At 41.7% G+C, this 18,554-nt stretch overlaps 2 protein-coding genes across 2 annotated transcripts; both read right to left on the reverse strand.

Moving 5' to 3' along the window:
- Positions 1–1,364: 1,364 nt before the first annotated feature.
- Positions 1,365–5,148, reverse strand: LOC118241213 (extracellular calcium-sensing receptor-like). Its single transcript, XM_035525418.2, has 5 exons — positions 4,793–5,148; positions 3,804–4,577; positions 3,335–3,559; positions 3,073–3,196; positions 1,365–2,301 (listed from the first exon to the last, which is right to left on the reverse strand). The coding sequence occupies exons 1-5, from the start codon at positions 5,090–5,092 to the stop codon at positions 1,388–1,390; spliced, it is 2,337 nt and encodes a 778-aa protein (XP_035381311.2). The 5' UTR covers positions 5,093–5,148; the 3' UTR covers positions 1,365–1,387.
- A 2,986-nt stretch (positions 5,149–8,134) lies between these two features.
- On the reverse strand, positions 8,135–15,413 carry LOC113589736 (vomeronasal type-2 receptor 1-like). The gene is made up of 8 exons (XM_035525415.2): positions 15,305–15,413; positions 14,553–15,207; positions 13,572–13,889; positions 13,062–13,362; positions 12,073–12,846; positions 11,604–11,828; positions 11,342–11,465; positions 8,135–10,570 (listed from the first exon to the last, which is right to left on the reverse strand). The coding sequence occupies exons 1-8, from the start codon at positions 15,411–15,413 to the stop codon at positions 9,657–9,659; spliced, it is 3,420 nt and encodes a 1,139-aa protein (XP_035381308.2). The 3' UTR covers positions 8,135–9,656.
- Between the last annotated feature and the right edge of the window lie 3,141 nt (positions 15,414–18,554).

Raw genomic sequence — 18,554 nt, forward strand, 5'->3', positions numbered from 1 at the left:
TCAGTGTGAAGTATTGCCAACTACTATAGTCAGTACCTGCACATGGACTGTCTCATCTTCCTTAGCCTCATGTGTTAGACATGACTCGCAGCAGTTACCTAATACCTGCACTATTTAAGGACTGAGTCTATGCTGTCTGAATGTAAAATTCCTCATCCGTGACTTGAATTCTGCACTAATATTAGTGTTGACCTGTTATTCTGTTTCAGGGCTTTTGCATATTCTTTTGATTTTAGATTTTTGGACTGCCTCTGACATACCTGGCTATCATGTATTATTATTCTGTGACTTATATTCCTGCCTCTGACCTTAGACTGTCACCCTTTGTGACTTCTGCTTTTGTGTTCTCATAAAATCTGTCTGCAGAAGCAGCAGTCTCTCTTCCCTTCCTGTTAAATATGTGGCACTGGTATCTCTCCATCAAAGAGCACTATAAGCTTGGCACATCTACAGGAAGAAACTGTTTTTGTGGAGGACAATGGCACACACTGAAAAACCCATTGTTTACTCATGTTACTCATTTAATAAACAATAAAATAATCATAAATGATCAGATAAAATCAGATCCGGGAATGTTACATAAAACAACTCATTAAATTAGAATGTACGCATGCACTTTACACATTCAAATATCAAATAATAGGTATCAACAAAAAACACATTTTATTTTCAGAAAGAGAGAGAGATGCAAATCATGTTAATTGAGATAGGAATGTATAATATAAAGAGAGAAACTATTTTCAGTTTTGCAAAGATGTAAAAATACTTAAGGACAAGATATTGTCACTAATGTGCTTTGTGTGAAAGTTGATTATGTTGCCAAGAATTTATTTTCTGATATATAAACATAAAAGGCAGTACAGTCTAAAGATTTATTTACAGGTAGAAAATGTAATTTCAGGTTGTTGTGGACAACAGCAGAAACTGACAAACCCAGTGCTTACTCCTATGTGCTACTCATTTAATAAACAATACAAGAATAAAAAATGATCAGATAATCATAACATCAGGTCCAGGATTTTTACTGAAAACATCTAATTAAATTATACAAATTCTAATATTGCACACTAAGTACCAACAAAAAACACACACTTTTAATTTTCTTAAAAAGAGAGATGCACATCATAATCTGAATAGACATAGAAATGTAAAATAATATAACAAGAGCAAATATTATAAGTTTTAGAAAGTAAAATACTTAAATACAACATATTGATACTAACTTCTTGTGAAAGCTCAATATGTTGCCAAGAATTTACTTGACAACATATAAACATAAATATGTTTATGTTTAAAGGATTATTGTTGAGTCTAATAAATAAACCTAAATATAACCTGTAAAATGTATATAAGGTGATGAACCTTTTTATACTCTCTCTTTTACATCTCAAAGAGCTTTAGTTGGAATTTTACACATAAGATATTTCTTGGTATTCTGCTCTGGTCTAAACACAATTATAAAACACTTGGGAGCAAAAATGCAAATAATCAAACCAAAGCTTGAGGCCAGAATAGTAAATATCTCCACAGCTACAGTGAATTTTCCAGGAGAGCTGACATAAGCTGGAATAAAGGTTATCCAAACTGCACAGAATATGAGCATGCTGAATGTGATGAATTTTGCTTCATTAAAGTTATCAGGCAACTTCCGAGCTAGAAAAGCCAAAACAAAACACAAGATGGCCTCAAATCCTATATAACCCAGCACAGCCCAGAAACCTATGGAAGAACCTAAGTCACATTCAAGAATTATCTTTTGCTTGTAGAGTTTTAGATTTTTGAAAGGAAAAGGAGGGGACATTTTTAACCAAAGCACACAAATAATGACCTGTATGAGAGTGAAAACAAGAACACTCAGTCTCTGCTGTGGAGGCCCAAACCATTTCATGACATTATTGCCTGGAAGTGTAGCCCTGAAGGCCATTAACACCACTACTGTTTTCCCCAGAACACAGGAGATGCAGAGGACAAAGGTGATTCCGAACGCTGTGTGACGCAGCATACAGGACCACTCAGAGGGCCGACCAATGAAAGTAAGTGAACAGAGGAAACACAGAGTCAGAGAGAAGAGCAGCAGAAAACTCAGCTCTGAATTGTTGGCTCTAACAATGGGAGATGCCCTGTGTTTGAAGAAGACTGCAATCACACAAATGGTCATGAAGACCCCAATGATGGAGAACACTGTCAGAATGATGGCTAGAGTGTCATCCCAGGACAGGAACTCAACAGGCTTGGGGAGGCAGCTGTCTTGTTTGGTACTGGGCCAGAACTCAGGGGGACAATGCAGACAATCCAAAGAGTCTAAAAGACCAGAAATGCAAATTCAGAATGCTTTCAAAGAGAAAAGTCTAAAACAAGGTCGCTTGTTATTTCATATATAGAGCACATTACAGAAGGAAACAATGTCTACCACAAGTTTTGTAGTCACACTCTGATTTCACTATGCAGTGCTGACTACAGAAAATTTTTCAATTTTTTGTGTCTTGCCTTCTCTTAATGTTTGCTGTTCATACAATCCCCTTGACAATTGTCCTTGACAATTCTGTGCTTGCCTTATTCATGAGGGGACCAGAATTAGTTTTCTGATGTCTGTGCCAAATACTAAATTGAATTAAAAACCATTTTGAGACCAAAAAAAGCCATATCAGATCCCAATAACTAGAAAAATCTATTAATGTCTTACATTAAAGAGAACATTAGTACCTCATGGGAATCATGAAACCATGATCATGATTCAGATTTGTGCAATATTACTTATTGACACAGACTATTATATGAAAAAAAAAACAATACAGCTAAAACAAAATTTACCTCAAATGAAATGAAAGTTTTCATGTAGCATGGTTTTTTTTAATTTGCAATTTTTCTAGGTAACTTAGGTGGATGCTATACTGTGCTGGGAAGGTCTGCTGCATTACAGGAGATACTGAAATTCTTTAGTTACTAGCATTAAATAAAAGCAGAATGGAGTCCAAGGATGTATTCAGCCATGTAAAGAGTGCAAAGAAATATCTAGTACAAGTAATAAAGGTGGAAAAGCTTAATGCTGCATTATGCTCTATGATACACAACCTGTCTTGTTACTGATCTCTCCCTCTGCACATGGTACACAGTCATAGCAGCAGACAGGCCTTCCCTTCTGCACAGCCTTCCTGGTGCCTGGAGGACAGCTCTCACTGCACACAGACACTGGCACCTGGGAAAGGCATTAGAGAACATCACAAATACAGACATTAGAGAACAACACAAATACAAATATTTTAGTATGCAAGAACCTTTATTCTTTAATGACCATGTACTATAACATTTCAGTACAGGGTGTGTTATACTGTACCTCTGTCTGTCCTCCCAACCAACTGATAGCACTGCTCATTCTGAACTCCTGTCCTCTTGGCTTCGATGAGTCATAGTAGCCCACTGGCACAAAATCTAAAGCACCATTTTCCTTAAACTGCCAGTTTATGAGCTCATAAACAGCCACCGGATCTCCATTTGAATCAAAGGTGAGCTGATAACCATTTTTTGTGGTGAAGTTCACTCTCTTGAGCTGGTCATATATCTGCAGAGGTAAATAGAACTTCATAAATAATTAAATTCCTCTTTACAGGCTCACATACACCTAGAGCCCATTTTGGAATACACAATCAAACATATTTCAGTACATTTGAAGAATTTCAAGAATATTTATAATAATATTAGTTCCATACAATTGGTAACAAATATTGTTGGTGATTTCGATAATTAGTGAAGCTAGAAACTTTAACTTCTAAAGTAATATGTTTTTAAATGAAATAATTTTATACCTGCCATGGTGTGAATTTAATGGTCTTGTCACATAGCACGTTATTACAAATTGCAGCGTGGATAGCATGAGCTATTGCATATGTAGCTTTGTAGACCAAATTAGTGATGCGCAACTGAGACGTGTCTGTGTATGGGTTCTGTAGCGTACGGATGTCCTCACTGCCGTCACAATTCTGTACGCCCATCCGCCCTTTTAGAGTACAACTGAAGGCGCTCTCCCAAAATTCCGTTAATAGGGGCGATTTCAAGGCTCGTTCTGGAGAGAGATCTAGAAGAAACTCACGTAGACCCGGAATAACTGATCTGGGGTTCCCAAAACCTATTGCGCCAGCACACATGTTAAACCGCAGAAATTCTGGATGTGTGATCCACGCCTCGCTGCCTATCCACTGAAGCGGAGGTAATGGTTGTCGTGCCAATTCCTCCAAAAGAAACCTCATGTCGCTTGATGCAAGAAACGCTACTATTACTCGGGCCGTTGATCTGCGGATGACATTTGCCACTCTCTCCAGTTTTCTGTGCGGTTGTGTCCTGTAATAGGCCTCGGAGTATTCCACACAGATCCCCTCCTCCTGCGCAACCTTTAGGAACGCTGCCATTCCGTAGTTTCCGTAGTCCGTGTCGCTACGCACTGCCCCAATCCATGTCCAGCCGAAATACTTCATCATTCTCGCCAGCGCAGCCGCTTGGTGTTGGTCACTAGGTATAGTTCTATAGAAGGCAGGAAACTGACGTTTATCGCTCAAACAAGCGCAGGTTGCAGAATGGCTCACCTGTAATTCAGAGTGTTGGAAAATAGCAAAAAACGATACTTGAGTATCCTGATTTTGTTATAACGCTGCACATATAAAACATTTCTCTACAAGTTAAATTTAATTATTGGTCCGCGGCATAATTTCTAAACCAATATTACGCAACTATTTATTTATTTTGAAATTGCAAGATTTTTTTTAAAAACGATGTGATGTAGCCTACTAATTATGTTTACCTCTGGAATTCCAAAAAGCCCGAGTGTGCTGGCCATGGCAATTGATGGGGTGGAATTAGATTCTCCTATGAATGCAGATACAGCGGCAGCTGCAGGTTTTAAACAGGCTTCGGTGTCGCTGAAAATGGGGTCCAGTCCATTTGCAAACTGAAATGCAACTTTGACTGACATCGGTACTGCAGAGCATGAGTCATATATGTGGTAGCCCAACGTGATGCCCGGCAGGAGATCTGTGCTGTTGTTGATCTCGTGGATGATGAATTCCAATGCCCGGGCGAAGCGCAGCTGCCTGAATTCCATGCTGTTTGGAAACACAGTAAAACAGACAAAATCTTGAAAGGGTCTTGCAAAATAACATCTTATTTTGTGTTTACAATAAATAGTACATGACTGTAAAAACTGGTAGCCTAACAATTTCATTTCTCATTTCTATTTGTGATTGTAAATAAATGATATGCTCTCTGTGCTGTCTCATGCTGTCTATGATCCACTCATCCACTCATGGTGGCATCGTGGTGTAGGTGTTCTGCTCTGATGTCATGTAGGAATGAATTGAGAAAATCCCTCCAATTACAAAATCTCCATTCATTGACAAAATAGGCATCTGTGGCTCAGTCCACAGCCTGCAGCCGACTGTGCTTGCTTGACATCCTGCTGGGCTGAACACAGTCATCCACAGCACTGATATTAATGGCACCATATTTAAATTGTTCTGCATAGTGTTCTTGGTGCCTCCCAGCACTCTGAAGGTCAGGATGGCTGCTTTACACTCATTTCAATAACCACCTTGCATTCATAAGCTGCCAGTAAATGTGGGTGTGAACTGAAGAGAGAAGGTGTGGTTATGCATTTAGTGTTATTTATAATGATACCCATACATTTTTAATTTACTTAAAAAGTGTTTTTTTTTTTTTTGAAAACACAGTAAGGCAAACAATCAAGATAAACCTGCATCATGTTTACATTTGTTTGTTTGTTTGTTTTTAATTTACCTTCCCTTTTGAAGCTCTCAGATTCTTCAAGTTAGTTTCACAAGGCAAGGCCACCCTCTTCACCCTCTCCATTTTCTTTATATACCAGCAACATCCATATGGCATGAGGAACAATAGATGATGTAATCAATCAACCAGTCAATCAGTTAATAAAACAGTCAACCAATCAATCAATAATTCAATCAATCAATAGAGAAAGACAGGGGTTTAAGACCATGTTTAGATTATAGAGACTTAAACGCTTTGACGGTAAATATTCACGTCCCTCTTCCACTTGTTCCTTCACCTTTGGAACAGGTACACCAGGATACTGTTTTTTCTAAATTGGACATGCAGGGTGCTTACTGCAAATGGCCCTACAAATACTTGGTTATACCTTACTGATTGGGACAAGTCCCTTCAGTATTCCAGTTCTTTCTTAATGACATATTGAGAAATATGTGGAATATATGAAATGGGTAGCGATCTGTATTGATGACATTTTAGTCTATTCTCCTGGCTTAGAGGAACACATCAAGCATGTCTGGGCTGTCCAGCTCCGGCTGAGGCAACAAAAGCTATTTGCAAAATTGGAGAAGCACAATTTCCAGAAGGCAAAGGTACAATTTTTGGTTTATGTCATTGGCCCACAAGGGGTCACCACTGATAACCTCGAAACACTGAAATATACTCTGTTCTGCACTACAGAAGCACAAATAGCCTTTAAGGAATTAAAGCAAAAGTTCACCACCACACCCATTTTGAAACATACTGACTGCTCCCCAGAGATTGATGCATCCAAGACAGGAATTGCTGCCATTCTCTCCCAGGACCATGGAACACCTGCCAGGCTTTACCCCTGTGCCTTTTATTTCTGCATTCCCCTGCTGAACAAAAATGATGAAGCCTATAATTCCTCCATGTGTTGTTGTGACCCCTGTACAACTGGACATAGCTATCCAAATCATCCAAGCCCAAGTTTCTGATCTGCCTCCCAATGACTGCCTTGAGGATAAGTTATATGAGACACTATCACTAAGGCCTGCTCTTCTCCTATAGATACACACCTCACTTAGTTCTGGACACCCTGGCATCAAATGTACACTAGCCCAGGTAAGGAACATGTACTGTTGGCCTAGTTTATCCCAAGAAGTAGCAGAATTCCTCAACAACTGTGATGTTTGTGCCAAAAGTTAAAACTCTGTGCCAGTTATCAGCTGGATTGCTTTAGCTGCTCCTCATTCACAAGTTCCCATGGTCTCATCTAGCTATGGATTTGATGGATATATCCCTCTCCCAAGGTAATACATGCATATTAGTGGTTATTGACCACTTCTCAAAAGGTTGCAGCCTAGTACCACTCCACTTGCAACCCACTGCCATGGAAACTGCTGAGACAATGTATTTTTCATGATGTATTATAATTTTATGGCATTTCAGAGGTCATTCACAGAGGCACTCAGTTCAACTAAAGAAACTGGCATTCCTTCTGCACATGCTTAATATTTCTGTTAGTCTGATCTCAGGTTATCACCCCCAAGCCAATGGACAGATGGAACATCTGAACCAGGAGTTAGGCTGATTTCTTTGGGCATACTGCATCCATTTCAAACATGACTGCAGCCATTTCCTACACTAGGCAGAAGATGCACAAAATGTGTTGACAAACTCTTCTACTGGTTTGACTCCCATTCAGTGCATTCTCGGTTACCAGACTCACCTTATCCCATGGCTGGGAGAAACCTCCGAAGTCCGCACTGGGGACAAAACGCAGTGCAGATGCAGTGAGCAGACCTGGGAAGAAGCACAAGTGCATCTCCCAAAAGCCATCCAGAGACAGAAGATTCAGGTAAATTGCCATTGTGGAGTCTGCCTCAGTTTGTGTGGTTGTATAGTGCAGACCTCCATTTGAAAACTTCATGCCAAAAGCTGTACCCCAGATACAAAGGACCATTAAAGATCCTTGATAGAATCAGTTTGGTTTTGTACCATTTGCAACTCGTTACCCTATATCACCCACCTTCCATGTGTCCTTACTAAAACCTGTATTCTCTTCCAGTCTGTCTACTTGCTCTCAGGTGAGTAGCTGCCTTTGGACATGAAGGGGGTCACCGGCCTACCTGGATAACACCCTAATAGAGGTTAACACCCTACTGGACATTAACACCCTACTGGACTCCCAGTGATAAGGTTGCACGATGCAGTTCCTGGTAGATTGGATGGGTTATGGTCCCAAGGAGAGGAGTTTGGTCAACACTGGGGACGTGTTGTACCCCTTGCTCACCTGGGATTTCTACAGTGCCCACCCTGACAATCCCACTCCTTCCATGATTGTTGACGTTCCTCTGCCCATTCTGGGGGGAGGGGGTTGTACTGTGATCAATCCCCCCTCCGACCACCGTAGGTCCTCCTTGCCGGAGTATTAACACAGTAAACATTGTTACTGAAATTGCCTTTATCACTAATTTCACTTGGTCTCCCTATTGAAACCCTCCAGTCCCTACATTCAGTGTGAAGTATTGCCAACTACTATAGTCAGTACCTGCACATGGACTGTCTCATCTTCCTTAGCCTCATGTGTTAGACATGACTCGCAGCAGTTACCTAATACCTGCACTATTTAAGGACTGAGTCTATGCTGTCTGAATGTAAAATTCCTCATCCGTGACTTGAATTCTGCACTAATATTAGTGTTGACCTGTTATTCTGTTTCAGGGCTTTTGCATATTCTTTTGATTTTAGATTTTTGGACTGCCTCTGACATACCTGGCTATCATGTATTATTATTCTGTGACTTATATTCCTGCCTCTGACCTTAGACTGTCACCCTTTGTGACTTCTGCTTTTGTGTTCTCATAAAATCTGTCTGCAGAAGCAGCAGTCTCTCTTCCCTTCCTGTTAAATATGTGGCACTGGTATCTCTCCATCAAAGAGCACTATAAGCTTGGCACATCTACAGGAAGAAACTGTTTTTGTGGAGGACAATGGCACACACTGAAAAACCCATTGTTTACTCATGTTACTCATTTAATAAACAATAAAATAATCATAAATGATCAGATAAAATCAGATCCGGGAATGTTACATAAAACAACTCATTAAATTAGAATGTACGCATGCACTTTACACATTCAAATATCAAATAATAGGTATCAACAAAAAACACATTTTATTTTCAGAAAGAGAGAGAGATGCAAATCATGTTAATTGAGATAGGAATGTATAATATAAAGAGAGAAACTATTTTCAGTTTTGCAAAGATGTAAAAATACTTAAGGACAAGATATTGTCACTAATGTGCTTTGTGTGAAAGTTGATTATGTTGCCAAGAATTTATTTTCTGATATATAAACATAAAAGGCAGTACAGTCTAAAGATTTATTTACAGGTAGAAAATGTAATTTCAGGTTGTTGTGGACAACAGCAGAAACTGACAAACCCAGTGCTTACTCCTATGTGCTACTCATTTAATAAACAATACAAGAATAAAAAATGATCAGATAATCATAACATCAGGTCCAGGATTTTTACTGAAAACATCTAATTAAATTATACAAATTCTAATATTGCACACTAAGTACCAACAAAAAACACACACTTTTAATTTTCTTAAAAAGAGAGATGCACATCATAATCTGAATAGACATAGAAATGTAAAATAATATAACAAGAGCAAATATTATAAGTTTTAGAAAGTAAAATACTTAAATACAACATATTGATACTAACTTCTTGTGAAAGCTCAATATGTTGCCAAGAATTTACTTGACAACATATAAACATAAATATGTTTATGTTTAAAGGATTATTGTTGAGTCTAATAAATAAACCTAAATATAACCTGTAAAATGTATATAAGGTGATGAACCTTTTTATACTCTCTCTTTTACATCTCAAAGAGCTTTAGTTGGAATTTTACACATAAGATATTTCTTGGTATTCTGCTCTGGTCTAAACACAATTATAAAACACTTGGGAGCAAAAATGCAAATAATCAAACCAAAGCTTGAGGCCAGAATAGCAAATATCTCCACAGCTACAGTGAATTTTCCAGGAGAGCTGACATAAGCTGGAATAAAGGTTATCCAAACTGCACAGAATATGAGCATGCTGAATGTGATGAATTTTGCTTCATTAAAGTTATCAGGCAACTTCCGAGCTAGAAAAGCCAAAACAAAACACAAGATGGCCTCAAATCCTATATAACCCAGCACAGCCCAGAAACCTATGGAAGAACCTAAGTCACATTCAAGAATTATCTTTTGCTTGTAGAGTTTTAGATTTTTGAAAGGAAAAGGAGGGGACATTTTTAACCAAAGCACACAAATAATGACCTGTATGAGAGTGAAAACAAGAACACTCAGTCTCTGCTGTGGAGGCCCAAACCATTTCATGACATTATTGCCTGGAAGTGTAGCCCTGAAGGCCATTAACACCACTACTGTTTTCCCCAGAACACAGGAGATGCAGAGGACAAAGGTGATTCCGAACGCTGTGTGACGCAGCATACAGGACCACTCAGAGGGCCGACCAATGAAAGTAAGTGAACAGAGGAAACACAGAGTCAGAGAGAAGAGCAGCAGAAAACTCAGCTCTGAATTGTTGGCTCTAACGATGGGAGATGCCCTGTGTTTGAAGAAGACTGCAATCACACAAATGGTCATGAAGACCCCAATGATGGAGAACACTGTCAGAATGATGGCTAGAGTGTCATCCCAGGACAGGAACTCAACAGGCTTGGGGAGGCAGCTGTCTTGTTTGGTACTGGGCCAGAACTCAGGGGGACAATGCAGACAATCCAAAGAGTCTAAAAGACCAGAAATGCAAATTCAGAATGCTTTCAAAGAGAAAAGTCTAAAACAAGGTCGCTTGTTATTTCATATATAGAGCACATTACAGAAGGAAACAATGTCTACCACAAGTTTTGTAGTCACACTCTGATTTCACTATGCAGTGCTGACTACAGAAAATTTTTCAATTTTTTGTGTCTTGCCTTCTCTTAATGTTTGCTGTTCATACAATCCCCTTGACAATTGTTCTTGACAATTCTGTGCTTGCCTTATTCATGAGGGGACCAGAATTAGTTTTCTGATGTCTGTGCCAAATACTAAATTGTATTAAAAACCATTTTGAGACCAAAAAAAGCCATATCAGATCCCAATAACTAGAAAAATCTATTAATGTCTTACATTAAAGAGAACATTAGTACCTCATGGGAATCATGAAACCATGATCATGATTCAGATTTGTGCAATATTACTTATTGACACAGACTATTATATGAAAAAAAAAACAATACAGCTAAAACAAAATTTACCTCAAATGAAATGAAAGTTTTCATGTAGCATGATTTTTTTTAATTTGCAACTTTTCTAGGTAACTTAGGTGGATGCTATACTGTGCTGGGAAGGTCTGCTGCATTACAGGAGATACTGAAATTCTTTAGTTACTAGCATTAAATAAAAGCAGAATGGAGTCCAAGGATGTATTCAGCCATGTAAAGAGTGCAAAGAAATATCTAGTACAAGTAATAAAGGTGGAAAAGCTTAATGCTGCATTATGCTCTATGATACACAACCTGTCTTGTTACTGATCTCTCCCTCTGCACATGGTACACAGTCATAGCAGCAGACAGGCCTTCCCTTCTGCACAGCCTTCCTGGTGCCTGGAGGACAGCTCTCACTGCACACAGACACTGGCACCTGGGAAAGGCATTAGAGAACATCACAAATACAGACATTAGAGAACAACACAAATACAAATATTTTAGTATGCAAGAACCTTTATTCTTTAATGACCATGTACTATAACATTTCAGTACAGGGTGTGTTATACTGTACCTCTGTCTGTCCTCCCAACCAACTGATAGCACTGCTCATTCTGAACTCCTGTCCTCTTGGCTTCGATGAGTCATAGTAGCCCACTGGCACAAAATCTAAAGCACCATTTTCCTTAAACTGCCAGTTTATGAGCTCATAAACAGCCACCGGATCTCCATTTGAATCAAAGGTGAGCTGATAACCATTTTTTGTGGTGAAGTTCACTCTCTTGAGCTGGTCATATATCTGCAGAGGTAAATAGAACTTCATAAATAATTAAATTCCTCTTTACAGGCTCACATACACCTAGAGCCCATTTTGGAATACACAATCAAACATATTTCAGTACATTTGAAGAATTTCAAGAATATTTATAATAATATTAGTTCCATACAATTGGTAACAAATATTGTTGGTGATTTCGATAATTAGTGAAGCTAGAAACTTTAACTTCTAAAGTAATATGTTTTTAAATGAAATAATTTTATACCTGCCATGGTGTGAATTTAATGGTCTTGTCACATAGCACGTTATTACAAATTGCAGCGTGGATAGCATGAGCTATTGCATATGTAGCTTTGTAGACCAAATTAGTGATGCGCAACTGAGACGTGTCTGTGTATGGGTTCTGTAGCGTACGGATGTCCTCACTGCCGTCACAATTCTGTACGCCCATCCGCCCTTTTAGAGTACAACTGAAGGCGCTCTCCCAAAATTCCGTTAATAGGGGCGATTTCAAGGCTCGTTCTGGAGAGAGATCTAGAAGAAACTCACGTAGACCCGGAATAACTGATCTGGGGTTCCCAAAACCTATTGCGCCAGCACACATGTTAAACCGCAGAAATTCTGGATGTGTGATCCACGCCTCGCTGCCTATCCACTGAAGCGGAGGTAATGGTTGTCGTGCCAATTCCTCCAAAAGAAACCTCATGTCGCTTGATGCAAGAAACGCTACTATTACTCGGGCCGTTGATCTGCGGATGACATTTGCCACTCTCTCCAGTTTTCTGTGCGGTTGTGTCCTGTAATAGGCCTCGGAGTATTCCACACAGATCCCCTCCTCCTGCGCAACCTTTAGGAACGCTGCCATTCCGTAGTTTCCGTAGTCCGTGTCGCTACGCACTGCCCCAATCCATGTCCAGCCGAAATACTTCATCATTCTCGCCAGCGCAGCCGCTTGGTGTTGGTCACTAGGTATAGTTCTATAGAAGGCAGGAAACTGACGTTTATCGCTCAAACAAGCGCAGGTTGCAGAATGGCTCACCTGTAATTCAGAGTGTTGGAAAATAGCAAAAAACGATACTTGAGTATCCTGATTTTGTTATAACGCTGCACATATAAAACATTTCTCTACAAGTTAAATTTAATTATTGGTCCGCGGCATAATTTCTAAACCAATATTACGCAACTATTTATTTATTTTGAAATTGCAAGATTTTTTTTAAAAACGATGTGATGTAGCCTACTAATTATGTTTACCTCTGGAATTCCAAAAAGCCCGAGTGTGCTGGCCATGGCAATTGATGGGGTGGAATTAGATTCTCCTATGAATGCAGATACAGCGGCAGCTGCAGGTTTTAAACAGGCTTCGGTGTCGCTGAAAATGGGGTCCAGTCCATTTGCAAACTGAAATGCAACTTTGACTGACATCGGTACTGCAGAGCATGAGTCATATATGTGGTAGCCCAACGTGATGCCCGGCAGGAGATCTGTGCTGTTGTTGATCTCGTGGATGATGAATTCCAATGCCCGGGCGAAGCGCAGCTGCCTGAATTCCATGCTGTTTGGAAACACAGTAAAACAGACAAAATCTTGAAAGGGTCTTGCAAAATAACATCTTATTTTGTGTTTACAATAAATAGTACATGACTGTAAAAACTGGTAGCCTAACAATTTCATTTCTCATTTCTATTTGTGATTGTAAATAAATGATATGCTCTCTGTGCTGTCTCATGCTGTCTATGATCCACTCCACCCTCACACACAGACCTCCCAGCACAATGTGGCTGTGGTGGCATCGTGGTGTAGGTGTTCTGCTCTGATGTCATATAGGAATGAATAGAGAAAATCCCTCCAATTACAAAATCTCCATTCATTGACAAAATAGGCATCTGTGGCTCAGTCCACAGCCTGCAGCCGACTGTGCTTGCTTGACATCCTGCAGGGCTGAACACAGTCATCCACAGCACTGATATAAATCGCACCAGATTTAAATTGTTCTGCATAGTGTTCTTGGTGCCTCCCAGCACTCTGAAGGTCTGGATGGCTTCTTTACACTGGTTTAAATATCCACGTTGCAATGATGTCCTGTCAGTAAATGTGGGTGTGAACTGAACAGAGAATGTGTAATTCCTAATGATACCCATTATTTTTTTTATTTTGCTTTAAAAAATTATTTGGTTGTTTAAATCACAGTAATGCATACGATCAAGAAAAACCTATAACACTTTTAAATTCAATTATTTCGTTTCTTCCTCATCATCTCGTTATTTACCTTCCCTTGTGAAGCTGTCAGAAGCTTCAATTTAGTTTCACAAGGCAAGGCCGCCCTCTTCACGCTCTTCATTTACTTTATATACCAGCAACATCTGTATGGCATGAGGAGCGATAGATGACGTAATCAATCAATCAATCAATCATTAAATCAATCAATATAAATCATACCATCAATTTAAATCAATCAATATTAAAAATACAATCCCCTGATAATATTTTAATTATTTCTAAGTGCCCTGCCCTTTTAGGTCAGTCAATTTCACTGCAAACTCAAACAAACAAAAAAAAAGGTACAAACTGTGACTGTGGCGGCAGAGAGGAAGCGAGAGGCGAAGTTCCATTTTCACGTTCTTTATTACTCATACTCTTTCTACGTGGCGTCACCGAGTCTAGTGGATGGGTCGGAGCAGAGTAGCTTCTCTGCAGTAAGCTCGTGTCGTTCAGCTACCAATGTGCAGCCCCTTCCTTCTGAACCTGTGGGTGTACAAATACAGGTGCAGGTTAATGAGGTGCAGGTGTCTTCTGTCAGGTAATTGTGATCGAGGAAAGCGGGTGACATGGTCCTGGTCCTGCCGGGGCGTGTCTCCCCCTTTTGGGCACCGGTCTACCGTGACAGAACCCCCCCCAAAGGCCCCGACCGGCCCCCGGCCCGTGGCCAGCCCCGTGAAGAAGATCGACCACCTGGATTGCCTGGCGTTTAGTCTCTTGGTCCAGAGGTATTCCAAGTTCTTGTGGTCGGTGTATACCGTGAACGGGTGTCTTCCTCCCTCAAGCCAGTGTCTCCACTCCTCGAAGGCTAGCTTCATCGCCAGGAGCTCACGGTCCCCAACCCCGTAGTTCCTTTCTGCTGAGCTCAGCTTTCGAGAGAAGTAAGCGATGGGCCGCAGGTCGCCTCTTCCTCCCCTGTGTTGCGAAAGCACTGCGCCCACTCCTATGTTGGAGGCCTCCACATCTAGCACGAAAGGTCTCTCAGGGTCTGGTTGTTGCAAGACGGGAGCTGTCGCAAAGGCGTTCTTGAGCTCCTCAAAGGCCTTGTCGACCTCCTGAGTCCATCTGATCTTTCTCACAGGTCCCCCGGAGCTGATCTGTGAGAGGCTTTGCCAGTGAACTGAAGGATCTAATGAACCTCCTGTAAAAGTTGACGAAGCCCAGAAAGCATTGCAGTGCCTTGCGTGTAAGCGGCCTTGGTCACGCCTTCACTGCCTCCACCTTGCCCAGTTGCATACCCACACACCCTTGTTGAATGGCGTACCCTATGAAGTCAACCTCATTGCGATGGAACTCGCACTTCTCCACCTTACAATATAGGTGGTTCTTTAATAGGTTCTGTAGCATGGCCTGCACATGTTAGTTCTGGGAGGGGGAGTAGATCAGAATGTCGTTGATGTATGCAACGACGGATCTTCCTAAAAACTCCCTTAGAACCTCGTTAATGTAGTCCTGGAAAACCGACGGGACCGTTGCCAGACTGGCTGGCAGAACTAAATACTCATAGCGGCCCATGGAGGTGCTGAAGGCTGTTTTCCATTCATCTCCCTCCTTGATCTGGATTAGGTTGTATGTGTTTCATAAATCTAGTTTTGTGAAATACCAGGTCCCTCTCAGTTGTTTTAGTGTGGCTGGCACCAGGGGGAGGGGATACGGGTACTGCACCAGCAGCTTGTTGAGTCCTCGGTAGTCCACACAAGGTCTCAGGCCCCGTCTCTCTTCTTCATGAAGAAGACTCCTGCTGATGCTGGAGAGGTCGAGGGTTGGGCATACCCTTGTTGCAGCGCCTCTTTGATGTATTGTTCCATGGCCTGCTCCTCATCCTGAGAGAGGGGGTAGATGCTGCACAGAGGTGGCACCGCTCCCTCCTTGAGTGTTATGGGGCAGTCCCAGTCTCGATGCGGCAGAAGCCACATGGCTTTGCTGGGATGAAAACCTGCTCCACGTCCTGGTACTCCAAAGGAATAGGCACCAGTTTGTCAGCATCCAGGCTTTCTATTGAGGTAGCATGGAGGGGTGTAGCCTTGCTGGAGAAGCACCTCCGATGGCAGGATGGTGACCACTGCAGGATCTGGTTCTTTGCCCACAGCATCTGTGGATTGTGTGCATGCAGCCACGGCAAGCCTAGGGTGAGGGAGTGGGAAAGACTGGGCAGCAGGAAGAAACTGATGCGTTCTGTATGCCCTACCCGGGTGACAAGGAGAACCTGGGGAGTCACATGGGAGATGTATCCTGGGCCCACCGGACCCCCGTCTAGAGCCTGTACGTTCAGCGAGGAGGGCAGAGGAATGGCCTTGATGCCCAGCTTCCATGCAAAGCCCCAGTCCATGACATTCCCTGCAGCTCCTGAATCTACTAGGGCATAAGCTGATAGTACACAGCCTTTGTACGAGACCCTAACCGGTATTTTAAACAGGGGACGAGAGGGGGCACTACTCATCCTGTCGGCGCCTTCTCTTCCCCGCTGCACTCCGGCCACGTCCAACTGCATGGGCTCCTCAGGCGTGTTGGTTGGCCGGGCGGGCCCAGCCCCGTTCCGTTGTGTAGCCTCCCGTTGCACACACCGCCTTTCTTGCAGGAGGAGGTCGAACGTTATGGCAAGGTGAACAACTTCATTTAGGGTATTCCCCTCCTGTTTACAGGCTAGCTCCGCCTGTAGATCAGGCCACAGCCCTTTCACGAACACGTGGATCTGTGCGGGTTCGTTCCAGTGTGTTCCCACCACTAAGGTCCGGAATTCCATGGCATAGTCGGCCACGGATCTCAATCCCTGCCTCGAGCGCAACAGTGATTGCCCGCAAAGCCTTCCCTGACAGGGATGGCGAAATACCGCGCGCAGTTCTGTGATAAATCCCACATAGTTGTGCATAAGCGGGGAGTTATATGTGACTAGAGCTGCGCCCCATACACGCACTTTTCCCGTGAGCCTCGAGATGACAAACGAGACTTTCTTTTGGTCGGACAGCCGGGGCTGGTATCCAAGGAACAGCTCACTTTGCACAATAAAACCTTCGCAGGCTTCAGGGTCCCCTTTGTATGCCTCGGGGGAGGCAAACAACCCTTTAACCGTTTCGTGCACTGGCGGGTTGACAGGGGAGCTCGCTCTTTGCTCAGTACTCACAGACATTTGGGTGACGTGCTGGCCGAGCGTCTGCACCATGGAGCGGATCTCCCCAATCTCCTGTCTCTGCTGATCCAACACCGCCATCTGGACAGCCAACAGATGAACCCATTCAGGGCTGCTCGCTTCGCTTCCAGGTGGTTGCACATTTGGTGACAGGGGCAGCAGAGAGGAAGCGAGAGGCGAAGTTCCATTTTCACTTTCTTTATTATTCATACTCTTTCTACGTTACGTCACTGAGTCTAGTGGATGGGTCGGAGCGGAGTAGCTTCTCTGCAGTAAGCTTGTGTCGTTCAGCTACTAATGTGTAGCCTCTACCTTCCGAACCTGTGAGTGTACAAATACAGGTGCAGCTTAATGAGGTGTAGGTGTCTCCTGTCAGAAGACAGATGATTGTGATCGAGGAAAACATGTGACATGGTCCTGGTCCTGCAGGGGTGTGTCTCCCCCTTTTGGGTACCGGTCTACCATGACACAAATATACAATTAAATATTACAATTTGAAACACAGGAAATATAAATGAGCTTATATTTTATTAACCCTACTTCACTTAATATAATGCAAAACATTCCTCAGTTTTAAAGGTAAAACACACCCGCAAGAGTGGTTGACCCCAATGATTAAATCTAAAAAGGACTGTCCTGGTATTCCAGGTGTCCAAGAATAACCCTGAATAGCCTTGACACAGCATCACACATGACCTGTCACTCGCCCCTGGCCACTCACCAATGCAGCACTGCATCATCAAAGTATTTACTCCAATCAGGCTATTACCAGTCCATTTTGCATACTTGTCAATCCTTTCAGTCATCAAACACCACAACTTGGATCAATTCATGCTGTGTCTGTACTGTGTTTGTGCTGTTCACCCACAATATCCAAACGTTCCACCCTGCCTCCTTACATAATCTCATTTACCCTCAGTGCAATCATTACAAGCATGTTTATTTGATAGTAAGTGCTGAGAGGATAACATGTTGCCTAGTGGTATTAGTAATACATCAATTAGGCTTGTAAAACATTTTTTTCTCCACTTTTGTACATTTATGTCACACTTTTATGTTTTATGTTTTACATTTATGTTTTAAACTTTTAAATTGCTTTATCCCACCAACTTCCCAATCATCCCAGTCTAAGACATTGAGGTTGATACTTTTGGAGTTTTCAAGCCAGATTAATCAAACTTAAAATAAAGTCTCAGCTGTTAACCAAAATATTAAATCTTATTTCATTGCTCCTTCTTCTTAGACAGTGATAGTTCTGATACAACAATCAAACTGTCTAAATGGTCAACTGCTGCGCTAAAGTGCAAAACTACACTTTATATGGATGACACTTATCTATTCCTTAAATTTCACTCCATTTT

The sequence above is a fragment of the Electrophorus electricus genome, chromosome 6 (genome assembly GCF_041902795.1).
Source record: "Electrophorus electricus isolate QZ-2024a chromosome 6, ASM4190279v1, whole genome shotgun sequence".
Taxonomy (NCBI): Eukaryota; Metazoa; Chordata; class Actinopteri; order Gymnotiformes; family Gymnotidae; genus Electrophorus; species Electrophorus electricus.